The following is a 23,135-nucleotide window of genomic DNA, read 5'->3' on the forward strand; positions in this document are numbered from 1 at the left end:
GGTCAAACTGACTTGGATGATACTTTGAAATAATGATATATATTGAAATTAATGATACAACTTCACACCTACTACAATCGGCCACGGGTTTTAATGGGCGAAAATATTTGAGGCGATGTATTTAAAGTTTCACTTTAAAAACAAAACAGTTTGTATGATACAGGCGGAAATATGTCCCCCCAATAACCAATTTAATCTTATAAGCTCAAGAGGAGCTCAAGAATTTAATAACAGCAGTACAGTGACCACAACTTAGAAGAATATTTTGAAACTTCCCGGTTTATCAATTTAAAATTCACGTGGCGTTCAATGCAAAATAATGCGCGACACATTTCATATGAAAATAAATTATTTATATTCCATTCACGGGCCGAAGATTAGCACTGAATTACAAATATTGTTATGTCTATCACACTTCGAAAAATATTAATTAACTTGTATTATTATTAGCTTGTGTTAGATCATATATACGTCTAGATACACTGTGGCAGCTGTGAAAACGTCGAAAAAAATTGAGGTTAACTGTTAACTTCTATTTTGAGCAATGTACGCACACTAACACAAAGTGTCATACAAATCGCGAGTGTAAGACGTAGCTTGTCACTCACACTAAACCAATATTCCTGGCCGGATTTTATCGGTTGTCTAACAGCAAGAGACTCTATCTAGGCGTATAAGTTATGTAAGGACTAGCTGACCCGATAGACGTTGTTCTGTCAATAAACGGTTTGAGAGATATGGTAAATGCGTGGGTGGGATCGTGACACGACAAATTATACATGTAAACCTTCCTTAAGCTTCAACGAATCTATTTCATTGAGATCGGTCGAATAGTTTAGGAGTTATTAGGGAACATACAAACATATATTCTCTTTTATATATAGATATAGATTAGGTTATATTAAACAATAAAAAGCTGAGATTTATTGCCCACAAGGTCCCAACAGACGATCAAACGTTGCAAATACAATAAAAAATACTAATGATGACGAGGGCCTGAAAATATGTTATAGGTAATATGATAATATTCGAAGAGTATAAGAAATATAAAAGTCAAGTTATTTATATAAATTAATAGATCTCAACCGCTTCTTAATATATTTATGATAACGTTAAATTAACAATAGCGAATTTTCTACAAACTGTGATTATCATAATATTACACGAGGAACAAACATAAACTTTTTATTAACCTAGGTACTACTCGAATAAAGTTGAGTTAGTAAGTCCTTTGTTAGGCGAGGAAAGTATATACTTTTACAACATTATCTCAGAAAATATACACAACAAATGTGTTACGATAGTCATAAGGGTTCGAATCCCGGTAGGTGCAAGCATTTATATGATGAATATGGATGTTTGTTTCCGAGTCATGGATGTTTAAATATATTTATGTATGTTTATATAAATTTATGTATGTTTAAGTAAGTATATTGTATTAAATATATCATTATCTTGTAACCCATAACACAGGCTATATATGCTTAACTTGGGGCAAGATAATTTGTGTAAAAAGTGTGTCAATATTATTATTATTATTATAAGAATTGTTAAAAAACGTTTATATTGTAAGGTTATTATATCATAAAATCTTTCTTAATGATACCTTGATGACCTTAGGAATGGAGCGACAACCCTCAAGCTATTTAAATAATATATAATATTGTAATGAAATTTAATAAAAAAAAAAACTCGATAAATTTTATCCGCCCGTTTTTCTTAGGTCTGATTTTCTAAAGTTAACCCGTATTTTGTTATTTGAGAGAGATAAAAGAATCTTAAATAATTATTAACATAATTTATGTGATTTTAATACTGATCCGAGCTATAACACGATTACCATGACCCTACGAGACGATCTATGGTTCGAGCTTGCCCATAAAAAGCAGAGCCCTACCCAGGAGTAAATTATTCTTTGACATCAAACCAATCTGCATGTCACTTTGGTTGTAACATAATGATGACCTATCATTAATTAGCCAGTGTCTTGATAGCAGCTTGATAGGTCGGTCGCTGTGCTAATAAGCTTAACAAATTCAAAATATTTATGCGTGATTAATAAAACTTTTTTAAACCCGGTTTATATTTAGTTTATTACAAGTGTAAGTTTAATACAAGGGTAAGCTGGCAATAATTATTTTTATTTTTTAAATAAATAAACCTTGACTACATTTCTGGCGTTAAACAGTGAATGAATTACTTATGCTGCATTTGTAGTAAAAATATATTTTTTATTCTTTAATATTTAATATAATAAGGTAGTTGTTTCGCTGTTTTTAAACGCTTTTTATTAGCTTCACCTGTATGTATGTTTGTTTGTAACCGACTCATTCGGGCGCGATTTTGACCCACTTTAAACGGCCAGATTCCGTTCAAACTTCGTAGATTTATCGAGGACCGATGACAATACGTTAATTTGATAAAATTATTAATTTTTTTTAATTTGCAATGTAATGTTTTTGTTAATTAATATAATTTTCATCTATCGCGTATAAGGCAGGAATTGGTGTTACTTTTAAATTTCAAAACAAATTTTCTATTTTTTAGTTCAGTTTCTATAAAAAGTGTTTTTTAGTTTTTTAACTACTATTACTAGTAGTTAATAATATGCGTATTATTAGGGCTTATAAAATATAACATATTAAAATTAAATACGTGTTAAAAGATATATAACATAATGTCAATATTATTACTCTTGGTACACTTCCCCATAATGATAGTTTTAATTTTATGTAATCATAGTATTGTAAATATACTTATAAGATTTCTTTTTTTTTATTATTACATATTTATTTTGGAAAATTAAAATTATTAAATTTGACGATTCGCTAACTCTGCAGAATTAATACTAAAATTCAAAGTTAAAATTAATAACTTTATTAATCTACCCGTGTTATCTTTTATGAAATACGTTATTGAATTTAGCGTTACTGAAATAAAAATTAATATTTTAAAGTTGAATAATATATATTTATTATTTGTAAAATAAAGGTATACTTATCTATTACTAATCTATATATAAAAATGAATTGCTGTTCGTTAGTCTCGCTAAAACTCGAGAACGGCTGGACCGATTTGGCTAATTTTGGTCTTGAATTATTTATGGAAGTCCAGAGAAGGTTTAAAAGGTGATGATATTTGAAAATGTACGGAACTAAAAAAAAATCAACAATTTTATTTTTCCTTTGATGTGTCCCACGTCGTCCGAAATCAAATTGAAAGAATAGTTTAAAATGAATAACTAATAAGAATCTTTCTAAGTTTCTCAGGATGTTAAAAAAAAACAAACTTAATTTTAGCTACCTATAGTTATCAGAATAACTACAGATGTTAAATATGATAGCAATACAACGTTTGCTGGGTCAGCTAGTAAATAAAAAATAATGTCGTTACTCGCCATAATGTACGTATAGTCAATAAAAAATAAAAATAAAAAACATGAAAAATAGGTACAATGCAGTAAATCTTATTGTAGTAGTATATTTAACCGCAAAGTACTGCAACATGTAATCATTCTGTTGGCTACTGTCCGAGCAAATTACTCGTACCAATGTTTGATGATTGTTGTCTAGCACCGGGTCTTCTCCCGTTTACGAAAAATTAATTTTATGCTACCCTAGTATATCTGATATATAAAATTCTCGTGTCGTGGTGTTAAACTTTGAACTCCTCCGAAACGGCTTGACTGATTCTCATGAAATTCTGAGTGCATTGGGTAGGTCTAAGAATCGGACAACATCTATTTTTCATCCCCCTAAATGTTAAGTTTTTTTTTTTTATTACGAATTACGAAATTTTTAAATTTTATTTTTTTGACATTTTTTTTTAAATTTTTTTGATTATGAGTCAGCATTAAAAATGTAAGTGTTGATCGTAGATGGGTGAAAATTTGAAATTGTATGTATTTTACAAGCTGACTCATAATCAAATTTAAAAAAAAATGTAAAAAAAATTAAAAAAAAAATTGTTCCAACCTTAACATTTGGGGAGATGAAAAATAGATGTTGCCCGATTCTCAGACCTACCCAATATGCACACAAAATTTCATGAGAATCGGTCTAGCCGTTTCGGAGGAGTTCGGTCCCGCACACCGTGACACGAGAATTGTATAATTATACTAGCTGACCCGGCAAACGTTGTTTTGCCATATAAAGTATAATTCACGCGATAGTTTTATAAGTAATAAAATATTGCCTATATTATAGCCTGTACATCATTTTGTTCTATTGTCAATAGTTTTTGCAGCGCACGCAAAAATAGGTTTTCGATTTTACACCTTGTGTTACAAAATAGAAATTTTATTACGGTACCCTAATTTTATAAAAAAACATAACCTATAGCGTTCCTCGATAAATGGACTACCCAACAATGAAAGAATAATTCAAATCGGACCAGTAGTACCAGAGATTAGCGCGTTCAAACAAACAAACAAACAAACAAACACTGCAGCTTTATAATATTAGTATAGATTAGATATTGCAGCGATCATGAGCTTAACCATTGTCTTTGTGGCAATTAATTTTAAATTTAGAATAGAATAGATATATATTAATTTACCATAGGGAGTGACAATAACATATTATATATACTTAGATTTATTATTCATATTGTTCATTTATACGTCTAGATAGACTGTGACAGCTGTTAAAACGTCGGAAAAAATTGTAGAATTCAGGAATTTATAGACGATATAAATCTGTGAGAACTTTAAAGACAGGATATAAATTCCAGAGTTTCTTGTCGATTCTTCTCAGCACAAGTCCTCCTGGTAGTCTCTTGAACCGATGGCATCAACATTGACTTTCATAAACCCACACATTGTACCTAAATGAATGAACATAATTCATTTATAATAATAATAATAATAAACTTTATTGGCACACTGCTAAAATAGGTCATAGTTTATAATATAATAACTTTAACAAACAAGTAATTTTAACATAAAATATAAGATTAAAATTATAAGTTAACCAAAATTATAAACTTAAACTATAAAAACCACTAAAAATAATTAAAACAGACCTAGTAAAATTAAAATAAATAAAACAATTAGATTGAGGAGCAGTGCAATCACTTTAGTATTGCCAATCGGAGTCCCACTCAGTATACATTTCATTTCTTTTCAATGCATTATAATGGGCACGGCATAACTAACACTAAACAACAGATAAACGTATTTCTTTTATCATCATATTCTCATAAAAAAATGTGACAGTTCAAAACAGTCTTTTATTTATTTCATTCATAAGAAAAGTTAGTTCAATAATTAATTTATGATGCATAGGTTATATTAGCTATGGAGTATATCACCTTGAACTGCCGTCTCGATCATTCACTGGAACAGCGGTGTATGCAAAAAAATTAAGCCTTTTAAACATTTGAAACGAGGAAAAAACATGTTTTACCTTAATGAATAGGACAAGAGTGTTGCCAGACGTACGAATTTTAAGCTCAAAAGTACATGTCCTTTGGGAATAATTTTTTTGTGCATTACTCTGGCTACCGATCATTACAAAGTAAAACTAACAAGAGAGATTTTTTGCTCTTAATAGTGATTTTCATTATTATAACACTAGAAATAAGGGATTGCTTGTAACTAATTCTAGTAGGCTTCATAAGATACATAATAGCTTTAAGGGTAAATTTTATATATTTTTAATTTTATAATAAAGTCCCAGCCACTGTTCAGGCATTATCTATAAATTACCACCGTACTTGGTACAGTCCGGACGATAATAATAATATTTTTTTGCGATGGACAATGCGACATATCATCGAATATGGTCGGCTACCAGACCGCGTCCGATGATTCGGCCGTACCAAATCCGATCATGTGTTTAGGCTATAAGTGGTGTATAATTCTTATTGGAACATTGTTGTTCACACCAAGATGTACTCAGTAGCAGTAGAACTAACCTTAGAGTGCCCGGAACGCGTCGGGTTAAATGTATAATTTGGCATATAAAGGCCTTTAAGGAAGGTGTACGCGCTCTTTTTGAAGGTACCCATGTCGTATCGTCCCGGAAACACCGCACCGTACTTGGTACAGTCCGGACGATAATAATAATATTTTTTTGCGATGGACAATGCGACATATCATCAAATATGGTCGGCTACCAGACCGCGTCCGATGATTCGGCCGTACCAAATCCGATCATGTGTTTAGGCTATAAGTGGTGTATAATTCTTATTGGAACATTGTTGTTCACACCAAGATGTACTCAGTAGCAGTAGAACTAACCTTAGAGTGCCCGGAACGCGTCGGGTTAAATGTATAATTTGGCATATAAAAACTATTGATACTAAATGTTTTTAATTCCTCCAATTAATTGTCCTAAAAGATCTGGTAACACTGGTTGCGATTTATTAGGAACTCATCTGATTTATAAAGGATGTCTCAATACATAATCCATGAAGTATGATTGTCTCTATTTTTTTTATGGAAAAGGATAAACGAGCGTACCTGGGTCACCTGGTGTTAAGTGATCACCGCCGCCCACAATCTCTTGCAACGCCAGAGGAATCACTGTAATGTTGCCGGCCTTGAAGGAAGTGTACGGGCTTTATTGATGGTACTCATGTCGTATCATCCCGGAAACACCGCACAAGGAGGCTCATCCCATAGCTTTTACATTGATTTCATGCACAGCTTAAGTCAGGTGACAAGTTTTACGTAAGTAAAGTCTGAGCAAAGTCTAAGTACTTACACTCTATATATACTTACCTAATAAATTCAAATTCAAATTAAAAATCAAATATTTTTATTCAAAATAGGATTTAAAATCATCTTATTGAACGTCAAAATCTACCCATTCAAAAGAGACTGCCTCAGACCTTAGAAAAATGGGCGCAAGAAACTAAGCGGGCTTTTTTTTTTAATATAAAATATGAAATATATTAGTGTCCATGTGTACCTAAGCTTCAAATAAAACTTATTTTTCAATCGTTGAAGTGAACAATGATCAAAATAATAACTTTGTGCTCGTTAATGACAATTTTCTGTCTGCCCTTCAAAGTTCCATCGATCAAGTCATAAAAGTAATAATTAGATACTATATTTTATACCATTGTACAACATATGCCTACTGTCTCGGTGTTCTGACAGTAATTATTGAGGTTGTTAGCTTAATAGTCTGAGCAATATGATTTTCTAACTGTTATCACTTGTTAATGACACGATTATATTGGGGCTTAAAAAACACAATTTTTTTTTATGGAATAGGAGGACAAACGAGCGTACGGGTCACCTGGTGTTAAGTGATCACCGCCGCCCACATTCTCTTGCAACACCAGAGGAATCACAAGAGCGTTGCCGGCCTTTAAGGAAGGTGTACGCGCTTTTTTTGAAGGTACCCATGTCGTATCGTCCCGGAAATACCGCACAAGGAAGCTCATTCCACAGCTTCGTAGTACGAGGAAGAAAGCTCCTTGAAAACCGCACTGTGGAGGACCGCCACACATCCAGATGGTGGGGATGATATCCTAACTTGTGGCGTGTCGTGCGAAGGTGGAATGCCATTCGCCCGTCATTAGCAATACATTATCTATGATAGTGATTAAAAGATTTAGGTACTACTAATGATAGATCATATTAATTGTAGGTATTTATAGAGAAAAAACTTGGTTGTCCAGATCGGATTGTAGGGTCGTGCAGATTTTGGGTGGTACCAAATGATAAATACCGATGAGCCACTTTTAAGCTCTGTTCAAACTGAGGCGAATAATGCGCGGGACGCGGGACAGAAGTCGCTCGCGCGGATTGTGTCAGCTAACTTGTATGGACGTGTTCAAATTGACGCGAGTAGTCGCTCAAGTTGAAGCGAAACAAGAGCGGGACACCCGGCGCTATTATTTGATCTCACAATGCATGATGTTTCTCCACTGATGAATCAAAAATGACACGCGTGATGTCGCGTCAGTTTGAGAGGCTCGACGAGCGAGCGAACTACGCTAAAACGCGTCCCACTTCCCGCGCGTTTTACGCCTCAGTTTGAACAGAGCTTTAAACACATTATTGGCAAATATCGTCTATCGTTGATACATATATTAACTGGTTGCTAGTTAACGAGCATGAATTGTAACTGTTTTATGTCTCAGTGAGTCTTAGATCTTTGTGCCGTTTTTTGACGAGACATTGGGCCCGTAGGGTCCAGATGCGCGGAGAATGTACAAAGTACTATCTACGCGCTTCAATAGGGCTGCTGGATACCCAAGCGCTGGCAGCTATTTCGGTCAACGGATCAGCCTAGCTATCCAACGCGGGAATGCTGCCAATACACTTCCCGTAATGATAGTTTTAATTAAATGTTATCATAGTATTGTAAATAATATGTTTTACACACTATATTAATACATACAGCTGTAACCTTTCAACACCTAACTATAATCTAAGTCCTTGTCACAATACATAGAACACAGCCAACGATGGTTTCCCCATATCTTTCTGTAGTTTCTTTTCTGCGACCGACATTATCTTAATCTAAATTAACTTGACGACTTTGTCAATCGAAAATTCCGTTAAACATGAACCATTTTATAAAATATATCGCCGACTGAAAGTCTAGAAAAGAAGACAAAAGCCTCCCCTACTTTACTCCATTTATTGCCGTCCTACGGCAGCTGCGACCAGCTCTTATTATGGGCATCCAGATCATCACGCCATCGCTTTTTGGGTCTGCCTCGACGTCTTTGCCCGTCCTAAGGCACCCAATACATGACAACCTCTGCCCATCGGTCTGTGTGCATCCGATATACATGCCCAGGCCGGTTCCACTTTAGCCTAGCGCTTTTTTCTCCCACATCAGCAATGCCAGTTCTCGAGCGCGGTTCCGTATTTCTAATGCGATCGATTCGCTTGACTCCCTGAATACTGCGCTACTTAGCAAGCTGACAAACCTGGAGTTATTTTTATTAAATGTATACTTATGTTATTAAATCCAAGCATAAAAGACAAACTGTTGTGTATGGGTTTAAATATTTTATTAAAAAGAGGCTGCGGGTAGTTCTAAAATCAACACTGATTGCAGTAAAAACGAGATAGTTAGGAGGTACTTATAGAAAGTGAGTTCTCTTGATAACATTAAGGTTTTTGAATACTCAGCATTAACACATAATCGTGTAAACTAGTGTAAATTTATATAAGGAAGTCGTGAAAATTATGTTCACATCTTCCTTTATGTACCCAATGTATTAGACGCGAGCGCGGTCAACTCAAGGGCAACATATAACTATACAAATATAAAATAACAATTTATATATAACTAGCTGTTACCCGCGACTTCGTCCGCAAATACTAGAGTAACAATGTTAGTTGGTGTTCCAAGTCTGCCACATTCATATAAGCAAAACAAAAAACGGTTTAAACATTATTAAACGGTCGAACGAAACCGTTTTCTCTCACTTACTTCTCAAATCAAATAACTGTTTACAATTTACGGGTTAATATATAGATTATGACACACACAAACAGTGTGGATTGCAATTGGTGACAGAATATTCATAATCGGTTCAGTAGATCCAGAGATTACTCCCTACAATCTCATAAACTTTACCTCTTTATGATATTAGTATAGATTAGATATATATACAATAGATACATCGAGGCTCTTAAAATCAAGTAACGTTAATAGCCTAAACACATGGTCGGATTTGGTACGGCCGGACCATCGGATGATCCGGTGGGAACCTCGCACTAATTGGTCCGGCCGGCATCGTACTTTTTTTTTATGGAATAGGAGGTCAAACGCGCGTACGGGTCACCTGTTGTTAAGTGATCACCGCCGCCCACAATCTCTTGCAACACCAGAGGAATTACACGAGCGTTGCCGGCCTTTAAGGAAGGTGTACGCGCTCTTTTTGAAGGTACCCATGTCGTATCGTCCCGGAATCACCGCACCGTACTTGGTACAGTCCGGACGATAATAATAATAATTTTGTGCGATGGACAATGCGACATATCATCGAATATGGTCGGCTACCAGACCGCGTCCGATGATTCGGCCGTACCAAATCCGATCATGTGTTTAGGCTATAAGTGGTGTATAATTCTTATTGGAACATTGTTGTTCACACCAAGATGTACTCAGTAGCAGTAGAACTAACCTTAGCTGCAAGTTTCTTTACATTACTTCATTAAAAAACCTGAATAAAAACAAAACAGGATGAGAACGATAAAGCACCACAAGTGTCTGACCTAGGCCTACTCCGGCGCCCATCCATAATTGTGAAATAAAAACCTGTATATCCATACTACCAGGTGGGAGTCTCGTTTGCACAGTATGCAGGCTAGGTTATGGGTAGCACAACGGCGCCTATTTCTGCCGTGAATCAGTAATGTGTAAGCATTACTGTGTTTCGGTCTGAAGGGGTAGCACAACGGCGCCTATTTCTGCCGTGAATCAGTAATGTGTAAGCATTACTGTGTTTCGGTCTGAAGGGGTAGCACAACGGCGCCTATTTCTGCCGTGAATCAGTAATGTGTAAGCATTACTGTGTTTTGGTCTGAAGGGGTAGCACAACGGCGCCTATTTCTGCCGTGAATCAGTAATGTGTAAGCATTACTGTGTTTTAGTCTGAAAGGGTAGCACAACGGCGCCTATTTCTGCCGTGAATCAGTAATGTGTAAGCATTACTGTGTTTCGGTCTGAAGGGCGCCGTAGCTACTGAAATTACTGGGCAAATGAGACTTAAAATCTTATGTCTCAAGGTGACGAGCGCGATCGTAGTGTCGCTCAGAATTTTTGAGTTTTTCAAGAATCCTGAGCGGCACTGCATTGTAATGGGGCAGGACGTATCAATTACCATCAGCTGAACTACCTGCTCGTCTCGTCCCTTATTATCATAAAAATAACGCTTAGTGCGACGGAAATACTTCACGAACGGCTATCAGATTTAAAAAATACATAACATACATTTTACATCTTTTAAGTATACCTACGTTTTACATTTTAAACGTAGATATATGTTTTAAATAATAATATAATAATGTAGAGGAAATACTTAAATTCGCATTATTAATTTATTTTTTCCGGTTTTAACCGGTGTAGGATATGATCATGACACATGATAATTCTTATTAATATAAATAAAACAAACTATATATAAAGCTTACGTAAAAGGAAAACTTAAAGCAGACTGTTCTTATTATAATAATTATAAATTATTACAATGTCAACTGTACGACTGCAAGTGTTAATCTTGACCTAAATAGTAACATTAATGTTTATTCTGCAAACTTATCAAGGCAAAGTTATTTTCGGAAATGTTTGCGAGCGGAGTATTTATCAACTTTCCTTGTGCGAATGCATTCAATGCATGACTAGTTGATACCAGAATTATATGAATATTGGGATAACATTATCCTAACATTATACTACATAGTATAATGCTAAAAAAGGTCATCTTCGGTGCTTTCGATCATGTATAAATTTTTAATGATAATTTATTATTTAAACGTAGTTTTTTTTGGAACACTTATCTATCTATATAAATAAAATTAGAGTGTGTGTTTGTAATATTGAAATAACCGCTTTTTGCTACATGTAAATGAATATATATACGGTTCATATACCAAAATAACATTTTTTACAATTTTTGTCTGTCTGTCTATCTGTCTGTCTGTCTGTTTGTTCCGGCTAATCTCTACAATTGCTGGACCGATTTTGACGGGACTTGATGTATGTAATGACGGGATGTAATAAGGAATAACTTAGGTTTACGTTTATTTTAGAATAATAAAGTAACGTTGCAATGTCCAAGATAACAGTCTAACTCTAAAAATAATTTATATGGCAAAAGAAAGTTTGCCGGGTCAGCTAGTAACTAATAAAGTTATACTGACAAAAGTGGACGAGTTCATAGATTGTTACCCCTTCGTTTTCGGGGGTTTTTCTAGCAGTCGCTAGTTGATAATTTATATATTTAATTATATTATTTATATTTTTATAATTGACTTTTCGGCCTCGATTTATAGCCAATTCTGTTATTCGTGGGTCACGGTGAACAGCAAAAAACTTTACAAGCGTTTATATGGAATAAGTAAGTTTCAATGAACTCATATATGGACTTGTGCCAAGATGCAGAACCTACATTCTCGTGGTTAACTTGACGTAAGCAACCATCGCAAAATACTTTTAGGTTCCGACAAAATATTTGTAAATAAACAAATTTTCTATACATTTATGAGAGTTAGACTGTTTCTTGGACATTGCAACATTACTTTATTTATCTATATATATAAAAATGAATTGCTGTTCGTTAGTCTCGCTAAAACTCGAGAACGGCTGGACCGATTTGGCTATTTTTGGTCTTGAATTATTTGTGGAAGTCCAGAGAAGGTTCAAAAGGGTAATAAATAGGAAAATGCTGCTAAATTTAAAAAAAAACAACAAATTTGTTTTTCCTTTGATGTGTCCATACATCATTTCTATGAGAGAATTTATTGACGCACGGTTTGACAGTTCTGCTGTGAAATAATTTCATAACGACAGCAGGGTGCATATTTTACGAAGTAATTTTTGATGTTATGATATATTATTGACAAATTCATATAAAAACATTATTTTATTTATTATATACACAACAACGTCTGTCGGGTCAGCTAGTCTCAAATAAAAGAATTTGTCTAAAATAAACGTAGCCTAAGTAATTCCTTATTACATCAGCTACCTGCCAATAAAAGTCAAAATCAGTCCAGCCATTTAAGAGATTAGCCGGAACAAATAGACAGACAGACAGACAAAAATTTTAGTAAATGTTATTTTGGTGTATGTACCGTTTATATATTCATATACATGTAGTAAAAAACATTTTTTTTTCAATATTACAAACAGACACCCCAATTTTATTTATACGTATATAGATGTATAGATAATGTACTATCTTTATTTATGTGAGTATAATGTACTTGATGATTAAAATACAGCCTTTTACTTAGAGTGTGTGTGTTACTATTAGGTATTTTATTACTTCTTCTTCCTCTGCCTGACTTTTGTCCTCTAGGGTTATGATGGTGATAGCTCACCATTCACATCAGATTCTTAAATAGATTCATCTGAACTGTGACTTCAATCCAATTAGGAATTGGCGCCCTGTTCATATATTTCGTCATCATCAGAAGCGCTCAAATCTCTCTCACCATAACTGTCCAACTCCTCCAGAATTTGATCTTCAAACTACAAGAACAAAACAAATCATATTAAAGAACGAAAGACCTAAAATAAGTATATTCAAAATACAAACGTTACCGCCTAGGAACCTCATGTACTAAAATAAGATCATCGGTTGACTTCAATAAATAAAGTTGGGTTATTTGATAATAAAAGGATAAAATAATGGAAATAGATTCTTGTACTCATATCAATATATCTGTATCAATGACACAAATTTTGTAAGTTGCAAGAAAAGAAATGATTAAAACTGAATAACTGAATGACCGTTGCGCATACGCACGCGCTTTACGTGTTTGCGACAATTTTTTTGTTTGACACCAATTGATTCAGAGCAGTAGTTTTTTTGCTCCCTTTGTATGGTAAATACAGGATTTCAGGACTGTGTGTGTCTGACCGGATGTAAACATATATCCCAATACGAATTTTTAAAATGAAGGACAAAAAATATAATACGTGGGTTAAAAAGGGCAAGACACTGTTCTTACTTACTACTAAGTAACATATAAACAACAATATATAAACATTGCACAAATTTATAAAAAATAATATTGTTCCAGAACAATGGGAGAATTTGGAAAACGACTTGGCTTAGATGAGCTGTCGAACGGCGCTGGAGCTGTCAGCAAGGCCCTTCTTGCTGAGTTTATCGGTGAGTTTTACTGGTTATTATATTTAAATGACAGATGCGTAAAATCTTCTCGTCCCAAAACCGTCCAAGTTTGGTACCAGATGATACACGAAACGCAGACGTATTCGCAAACTATGAGTCTTATGAGATAGCTCATGGTCGCTCAGAGGGCAATGGAGGCTATGCTCCGAGTTACCATGCGCGATCAAATCATAAATAAGGAGATCCGCAGGAGAAACAATGTCACCGACATAGCCCGGATGAATGCGAAATTAAAGTGGCTATGGGCAGGGCACAGAGGTCGAAGAACAGATGACCGAACAGGAGCAGTAAAGTACTCGAATGATGACCATGCACTGGAAGACGTAGTGTTGGTAGGCCCCCCACTAGATAGCCAGATGATCTGGTCAAAATCGCCGTAGGGCAGCGCAGGACCGATAATCGTGGAGATCTTTGGGTGTTGCCTTTGTCGAGCAATGGATGATTTACCACTGAAATAATGAAAATTAATGATCATCTTCATCTGAAAAGTCAATCAATTTCGATTTTAAAGATGCAATAATATTGAGATCACATTTGATTCACCCTCAGATATTAAAAACAAGGATCAACATCACATTAGGTTATTTGTGCTATTTAGACCAAGATCACGCTAATACTTATCAAAAACTATCACATTAAGTAAGGGTGTGGTATTAAAAAGAAATTATAGGCAATGATTATAAACAAAACACGTTGTGCAGAGCTTCTTTTGGTAGTATCCAAGTGGTTTCTATCCTGTCCTTATAATGCTTATTTCCGCAACGGAAGTCTATTTGTGACGACCTGCATAGCCGAGTGGTTAGCGATCCTACCTACTAAGCGATAGGTCCCGGGTTCGAATCCCGGTAGGTGCAAGCATTTATATGATGAATATGGATGTTTGTTTCCGAGTCATGGATGTTTAAATGTATTTATGTATGTTTATATAAATTTATGTAAACAGAAATGTAAAAGAAAACACCAGAAAGAAGCAACAAGCTTAAATTGCACGGGTAACGCCAATAACCTTCTTAAAAATTTAAATAATCTATTAGCTCAAGGCATTAATACAGAAGATAAATATGATCATTTGGTAAAATTAATTAAAACTGAAACTTTTAAAACAAATAAAGACAAGAAGACAGTAATTTCGGATAAAACAAAAGAATTGTTGGATGAAAGGAAAACCTTATTAGTAAACAAGAAAGACAATAAGAAAAAAATAACTGAGTTGAGCAAAAAGATTAATGAGAGGATACGAAAAGATAGAAAGGTGAGAAGAGAAACAACCTTAACAAAATATATTGAAAAGAATGGTGGAGTAAAGAAGGCTTTCAAAGAACTGAACAATAAAAAGGATTGGATGTCAAGTTTGAAAAAAATGAACGGAAATCTTACTAGCAAGAGACCAGATATCCTGAGAATCGCTACGGATTACTACCGGAAACTTTATAGCAGCAACCAAAATGCAAAACGTGATCGTTGCTTCGAAGACTTTACAATCACAGAACCAGTGCCTAGCATTCTTCAGAAAGAAGTAATAAATGCTATTAAAAGCCAGAAATTAGAAAAAGCTCCAGGTCCAGATCAAATAACTAATGAGCTCCTTAAAACCATATCACCAGTTATTACACCACACCTGACAGATATTTTTAACAATATAATGGAAACTGAAATGATACCTGCCGATTGGACGAAATCTACAATAATTTTGTTGCACAAAAAAGGAGACAAAGAAGATATTGGGAACTACCGTCCTATAAGCCTTATGTCCAATATTTACAAAATTTTCTCGAAACTATTATTAAATCGTATCTCACCCATTTTAGAAGAAAATCAACCAAAAGAACAAGCAGGCTTCCGGAGTAATTTTTCAACTGCAGATCATATACACGTATTAAGACAGGTCTTACAAAAATATAATGAGTACAACAAAATATATTTCATAGGATTTATCGACTTTAATAAAGCATTTGATTCTCTGGAACATGATTACATTTGGGATGCACTGCGAAAACAAGGAGTAAACAACAAGTACATTCGTCTTCTCCAAAATGTATACCTGAACAGTACTGCACAGGTCAAACTGGAGACAGCCGGAGAAGAGTTCCGCATCGAGAGGGGTGTCCGTCAAGGCGATCCTATTTCTCCTAAGCTCTTCACAGCAGTCCTAGAGATGATTTTCAGGAACCTAGAGTGGGAATGTTTTGGCCTAAATATAAACGGCGAAAAATTGAACCATTTACGATTCGCAGATGACATCATTCTATTTTCGGAGAGTGAAAACTACCTAGAGCAAATGTTGCAACAACTTGCAAACGAAAGTGCTAAAGCCGGCTTGCAAATAAATGCGTCCAAAACGAAAATCTTGACCAACTCATCCGGCCTAACTGGTTCGATAGTAGTTTACAATGAAACAGTAGAATATGTCACAGAATATATCTATTTAGGACAGTTAATAACCCCTAGAAATAACATGAAGCAAGAAATAGACAGACGCATTTGTAATACATGGAAAAGATACTGGTCTTTGAGTGAAATCATGAAAAACCCCGAGATACCTATAGGAATAAAAAGAAAAGTCTATAACACGTGTATACTCCCATGTCTAACATATGGATGTCAAACTTGGGCTCTAACAGACCATCTCTCGGAAAAAGTAAAAGTGTGCCAAAACTCCATAGAAAGAAGCGTAATTGGAGTTCGGAGACGAGACAAAGTTACGTTAGAAAACATAAAGAGTCAGACAAAATTCAAAAACGCACACAAGCTCTGTCAAAAGCAAAAGTGGAAATGGACTGGACACATTCTGAGGGAAGAGAAAGAGAAATGGACAAAAACCGTTACAGAATGGTATCCAAGAGACGGGAAACGAAGGAAAGGTAGACAGATTAGAAGGTGGGAGGACGATTTTAAAAGAATAGCAGGACCGGACTGGATGAGAGTAGCCAGAGACCGAATAAGGTGGAAGTCTTTAGAGGAGGCCTTTGTCGAGAGACAAATTACTAGTTAAGATAATTTAAGTTTTATTTATAAGAAAAAAAAATTAAGTCACTAGTAATAATAAAGGCTATTTTATTTATTTATTTATTTTATATAAATTTATGTATGTTTAAGTAAGTATATTGTATTAAATATATCATTGTCTTGTAACCCTTAACACAGGCTATATATGCTTAACTTGGGGCAAGATAATTTGTGTAAAAAGTGTGTAAATATTATTATTATTATATTATTTGTCGGGGAGCCAGTGCTCTGTGAACGGCTGGATCACTTAGCGTTGCGTAGAGACGTCGCTTCATTGTGTGTCTTCTACCACATTTATCACGGGGAGTGTCCGAAGAGCTATTTAACCTGATTCCTGCCGCCGAATTCCACCATTATACGACACGCCACAAGTTAGGATATCATCCCCACCATCTGGATGTGTGGCGGTCCTCCACAGTGCGGTTTTCAAGGAGCTTTCTTCCACGTACTACAAAGCTGTGGAATGAGCTTCCTTGTGCGGTGTTTCCGGGACGATACGACATGGGTACCTTCAAAAAAAGCGCGTACACCTTCCTTAAAGGCCGGCAACGCTGTTGTGATTCCTCTGGTGTTGTAAGAGAGTGTGGGCGGCGATGATCACATAACACCAGATGACCCATACGCTCATTGATTATCCAAATTATTTATTTTTAAAGTTTTTTAATAACATTTCAGACTCAGATACCTTCAAAATGAGCGTGTGACCTTTTTAATGGCCTCAAATATTTCCTCTTGTGTTGTTAATGGTCAAGGCTGAGCCCTTAAAAGTAGAATGCTTAAGAGCACAGAAGTTTAAACTTTATAAAAGCGAGGTTCATAATACGAAAAAAAACTATTTTTTTTGTTTTAAATAAGTAATAGCAATGTGACGCTACAATGGCGATTATAATAAACACACGGGTAGTGCCTACTTAATCGTAAAAAAAATAATCTCAATAAAAATCTAAAAAATATAGGAAATAATTAAAATTCTTCAAATTTTCAAACAAATTATATACTTATTTTGGAAACTAAACTTTATTCATCCGTGGTCGGCGGTCTAAATGACTTACTGATAAAAAAAAATCGACTTGATTTAACACAACGCTGAAACTTAAAATTAAAGCTTAGCCAATTGAAACCTAATATAAAATCTTTGTGCAGCAAGCATCAAGAGCAAGGATCGCACAAAATGAATATTGAAAAATCTATTTTAAAATTATTTTGAATTTCAGTTTTCCAAAATATATTTAGAAATTTTATTTACGATGTTCTTATAACATTTTTATAATGATTTCTTCCTAAAACTTATCATTTATAGTTCATAAGGGAACAAAATATTTTTTAAAGGTTAAAAATTATTTATGGGGTACAAAAAAATTAAGACGTTATAAAATGTAAAAAAGGTTGGGAAACACGGAGTTAGCCCTATATTGAGCATACACCTCAGAGAAGCGCTACAAAAACGTTTTAATCCCATGAGATAACGGAAGATATTATTGCACTCAACTCTAATGCTATCGTGGGATTTTTTAGTGTAATTAGTCCAGAGTTGACAGGTGTATATGGACTGACAGTAGGTCTTAAACAAAGTTAATTTTACAGATTCGGAAGCTCTACGAAACTTCATTTCTATCATGTTGCCGACGAGACAAAGTGCACGCGTTGTCCTTATATATCGGCGTCATCTTTCCTATCAGATGTCACTATGTGGCAATGAGAAATTGATCCTAATGACGGAAGACGCAGTGTTGTTAGGATGATGGACAAGATGGACCGACGAACTGTTCAAGATCGCCGGAATATATTGGTTGAGGGCAGCGCAGGACCGATCGTCGTGGAAATCTTTGGGAGAGGCCTTTGCGTCTTGCAGCTGATGATGATGATGATCCTAATGACAATGCATATGCAAAAAGACCGATATAAAAAAAATATATTATTCTTGTTCGTACATTTCAGGTAACTTACTGCTGAATCTGTTTGGATGCGGGTCGTGTATCAACGTCACTTCTGGAGTCGACGCAGCGCCGAACATCGTCCTTATCGCGTTCGGATTCGGGCTCGCTGTGTTCGCCGCTGTCTCTGTAAGTCTAATATTATCTTAATTTACATTTTATCTCTCTTAATTTACAATTAAGGGAGATTATATAACAATCTTACGAATTATTGCTGACGAATTCATTCTGATTTAAATTTAGTCAATAGTTTTTGCATTTCGCCCTGACAATCACAGACAATTTTGCCCTGTGTTTCCTCAGACCTTAAATACGGAAGTCCCAGGCTCAAGGGTCTAAAAAGGGGTAAATTGCCGTCAGGGGCGAGCATATCGTATAGGCAATTAGGCAGTGAACCTAAATAAATATAGCACTAGTGTTCAAGTTAATTAAGTTTTCTTTGGTTCCGTTATTTTATAAACAAACTTCTATTGAACACCCACTCATAAAATTTCTCCTTACGCCCGATACAAAATACCTACGGTAAGCAATCTCAGCTTATTCCAAAGCTCAACTACGACTAGTTAGTTCCACAGTGCCTACCTTGCTAGAAAACCAATGCACGCCCCTGATTGCCTTAGTCGCCTCGTAAGAAGCGACTAATTCAATTTACCTACTACTAGATTATCATCAGGCGTATCAATTACCATCAGCTGAAATTCGTACTCGTCTCATCCATTACTTTTGTAAAAAAAAGACAAAACGACTAATATCCTTTAAACTACTTTTTTGGCTAAGTTTTGTTTGTAGAACTCACATCAAGTATGAATTTTTAAATATTTTATGAGCTATAGTTAACAGTGGCTATCACAATAGAACACATTGATCGCAGTTAAACAGGGCTGCAATTAACTGTAACTAAAGCCACTTTACAAACCATAACCTCTGTTAAATAAATGTTGAGCAATTTTGCTATTTCTAGGCAATCGGGCACATATCTGGAGGTCACCTCAACCCCGCGGTGACAGCCGGCATGGTGTCCACTGGTCGTATCAAGCCCGCACGAGCCCTGCTCTACGTCATCGCACAATGCGCAGGTGCAGCTGCAGGCTCCGGGTTCCTCAAGGTCTTCACCCCTGATCGCGCGGCCGGGAAACTTGGAGTCACTGGCCTGGGAGCTCAGGTCACGGCGGTTCAAGGATTTGGTATTGAGTTCTTCCTTGGCTTCGTGCTCATCTTCGTCGTGTGTGGGGTGAGTTTTTTCGAAAATATATATCCTAGTTTCTGATAATTTTACAATAGTATTGAACAAATTATAATTAGAAGATTGACGCACAAATGACTAATAAAAAATATTATAAAGCTGCAGTGTTTGTTTGTTTGAACGCGCTAATCTCTGGTACTACTGGTCCGATTTGAATGATTCTTTCAGTGTTGGGTAGTCCATTTATCGAGGAAGGCTATAGGCTAGTTATAGTTTACTTATATAGTTTTTTTTTCACTATTGACAATAGAACAAAATGATGTACAGGCTATAATATAGGCAATATTTTATTACTTATAAAACTATCGCGTGAATTATACTTTATATGGCAAAACAACGTTTGCCGGGTCAGCTAGTGACTAATATTAAGTCACAATGCAATTCATATACGTCAAGAAACAATCTACAAAGCACAGGTCCGGCCATATATTATGGAGTATTGCTGCCAATACTGGTTTGACGCACCCCAGTATCAGCTCAAACCATCAACCAACCAAACCGCCTCATCATCAACCATCAAATAAACCATCAAGCAGCCTGCTACGCAGAACTGCTCAAATTGTCGGAGTATATCCTTGGCATTGCGTATAGACGTGGCTTCATTGTGATTCTACCGCATTTATAACGGGGAGTGCTCCGGAGAGCTGTTTGACCTGATTCCTACCGCCGAATCCCACTACCCTTAACACGACACGCCACAAATAAGGCCATCCCCACCATCTGGATGTGTTGCATTCCTACACAGTGCGGTTCAAGGACACTTCCACGTACAAACAAGCTGTGTAATGAGCTTCCTTGTGCGGTGTTTCCAGGACTCAAAAGCGCGTACACCTTTCTTTGTTCTTGTAACTAAGTCACATGTAACGCAATTATTAATGAATAAGTACAATTAAATAAAGGGCTGGCAATGATCCTGAATTCCTCTTGTGTTACAAGAGAATCTGGGCAGCATTTGTCACTTAACATCAGGTGAACCGCACGCTCGTTTTCTGACCGTTTCCTGATCGATAAAAGTCCGGAATGACTCCTCAAATTACTAAGTGGTAGGTAACCCTAATTGTGAGGACATTTTTACGCGGCTATCTGTCTTCAAGGACTTTCTCATTTAGACTCCTATGGTGTGAACGTTTGTATAAAACTCAGTAATTATCAAAGTAAATTAAATCTTTAAACCTTTTTAAAGGCCGGCAACGCCCATGTTGTTGCAGGATAGATGTGCGTTGATGATCACTTATCACCAAGTTACCAATATAGGTACTCGTTTGTCTCTATTCTATAAAAAATAAGAAGCAATTTCGTATAACTGCTAATTGAAATACATTTAAGTACATATAGTTTTTTTTACACCGGTATTACTTATATAAAATTTTCTTTACCTGATCTAAACGATCCTGTAATATGGAAGATGTACCTACCTATATGCTTTTAGAACATGATCGCTAAAAATATTCAAAACAAATGTATTACGAAATTCTAAATGCCAAAGATTAATGATACCACAGATAGGAAATGCAGCGAACGTCCTCAGGAAAGGAACTCGGTAAATATTTTTGAATGGGTGGTAGTTTTTGACGTTTAATTAGAGATTTACAGCTAGTTGCAGAAAGCGTACTTAGTGTTAATGTTTCATTATATCACATGCTATCTTTGACTGTCAAAATGAATATTAAGTGACGGTATTGTATTTAGAGAAATAGCAACTTTAAAGATGCTTTCTGCAACTAGCGGTTAATATCCAAAATTTAATAAAATATTTGAATTTGACTATGCTGTTAAAATTTTATATAATTACCGTACAAAAGCCATAATATGACAAACTAGCAACACAAAAGTACGCAACCTCGTGCTATTTAATTTACGACTGCGAATCCTTCCATTGGGAGGAAGTAGCACGGACTGGAACGATTCGGAGACGCGAGGTCAAGTTGTAGCGATTTCTGAATAAAACTGTGTATTACACGAACAAACACAATATGTTTTTTATTTGTTTATTTTTTCTCAAAAAATATCTTCAGAAATGGATACACAAGTTCATTCGTATTTAAAATAACGGTATAAACAGCATAGCACTATAATGGCGACATTAAATGTACACACGGGTAGAACGATCTAACATTAATCATAAAAAAATAATTCTAAATTTTAAAGTAAATAATTGAAAGATTGACATTTTCAAACAAACAAAGTAGGTATATACCGATATAGCCGAGTAGTTAGCGACCCTATCTACAAAGCTAAAGACGGGACCGGTTTAAATCCCGGTGGATGCAAACATTTATTTGATGAATATGAATGTTTGTTTCCGAGTCATGGATGTTCATATGTATTTATGTATGCTTAAGTAAGTATATCGTATTAATAATAATAATAATTTTTTTATTTGCGAAAAACTGCCACCAAATTTTTTACAAGTACAATAGATATGACAATTAACATTGTATAAAGAAAAGAAAAATAACAATACAAATGTTTAAAAAACAATAAAGAAAGAGATATTAATGCTTTAAAACTAACTATGTAGAATGATAACAAACCAGGCAGCAGCGCGATTCGCAAAAAGGAAAGTTCTCAGCAAACGTTAGGACGTATTTTCCTAACACTGATATTATGAACTTCCTATTATTATTATTAAATATATCATTGTCTTGTAACCCATAGCAGAGGCTATTATATATTATTTTTATATTACTATTATTATAGTTTAATGGGGCATGATAATTGTAAGTGTGTCAATATTATTATTATTGTTTATTATTTGGGAAACAAAATTTTAATCACCCTTACGTGGTGGGAGACGGCACGAAGTAGGTGTCAGTACCAACGCTAGCACGAGGCTACTAGATTTCTTACAGGTTGTGGGGTTGCAATAACGTTCTATACAGGTTGTTCTGAAATGATATTATGAACACGGACTAGTAAAAAAATAAGGACTCCGTGTCACCTTACATAACAGTGTAGCACCAAAACAAGCCGATTAACGTGTAAATACATAGCCCCACGCACACACTTACACTACTACAGGCCGATAGGCGGCCATTATGAGAATTGTCATCGTCTTTGACAGATCAGTTGGCGTCTCAATAAAATATTTTAAAAATGCCGTCGTGCGTTGT

At 35.2% G+C, this 23,135-nt stretch overlaps 1 protein-coding gene across 3 annotated transcripts in view; it reads left to right on the top strand.

Annotated features, from left to right (window-relative positions):
- LOC126971173 (aquaporin AQPAe.a) overlaps nucleotides 1-23,135 on the top strand; it is a 72,845-nt gene that overhangs the window by 35,880 nt on the left and 13,830 nt on the right. The window contains exons 1-4 of one of the 3 annotated variants that reach the window (XM_050817341.1): nucleotides 1,981-2,119; nucleotides 13,727-13,818; nucleotides 18,784-18,908; nucleotides 19,741-20,010. In XM_050817341.1, the coding sequence (XP_050673298.1) occupies nucleotides 13,731-13,818; nucleotides 18,784-18,908; nucleotides 19,741-20,010 (483 nt within the window). In that variant the 5' untranslated portion in view covers nucleotides 1,981-2,119; nucleotides 13,727-13,730. Of the gene's footprint in view, nucleotides 1-1,980; nucleotides 2,120-13,726; nucleotides 13,819-18,783; nucleotides 18,909-19,740; nucleotides 20,011-23,135 lie in introns of those variants that run through there. The other 2 variants (XM_050817342.1, XM_050817340.1) reach the window with 2 other exon arrangements.

The sequence above is a fragment of the Leptidea sinapis genome, chromosome 23, assembly GCF_905404315.1.
Source record: "Leptidea sinapis chromosome 23, ilLepSina1.1, whole genome shotgun sequence".
Lineage (NCBI taxonomy): Eukaryota > Metazoa > Arthropoda > Insecta > Lepidoptera > Pieridae > Leptidea > Leptidea sinapis.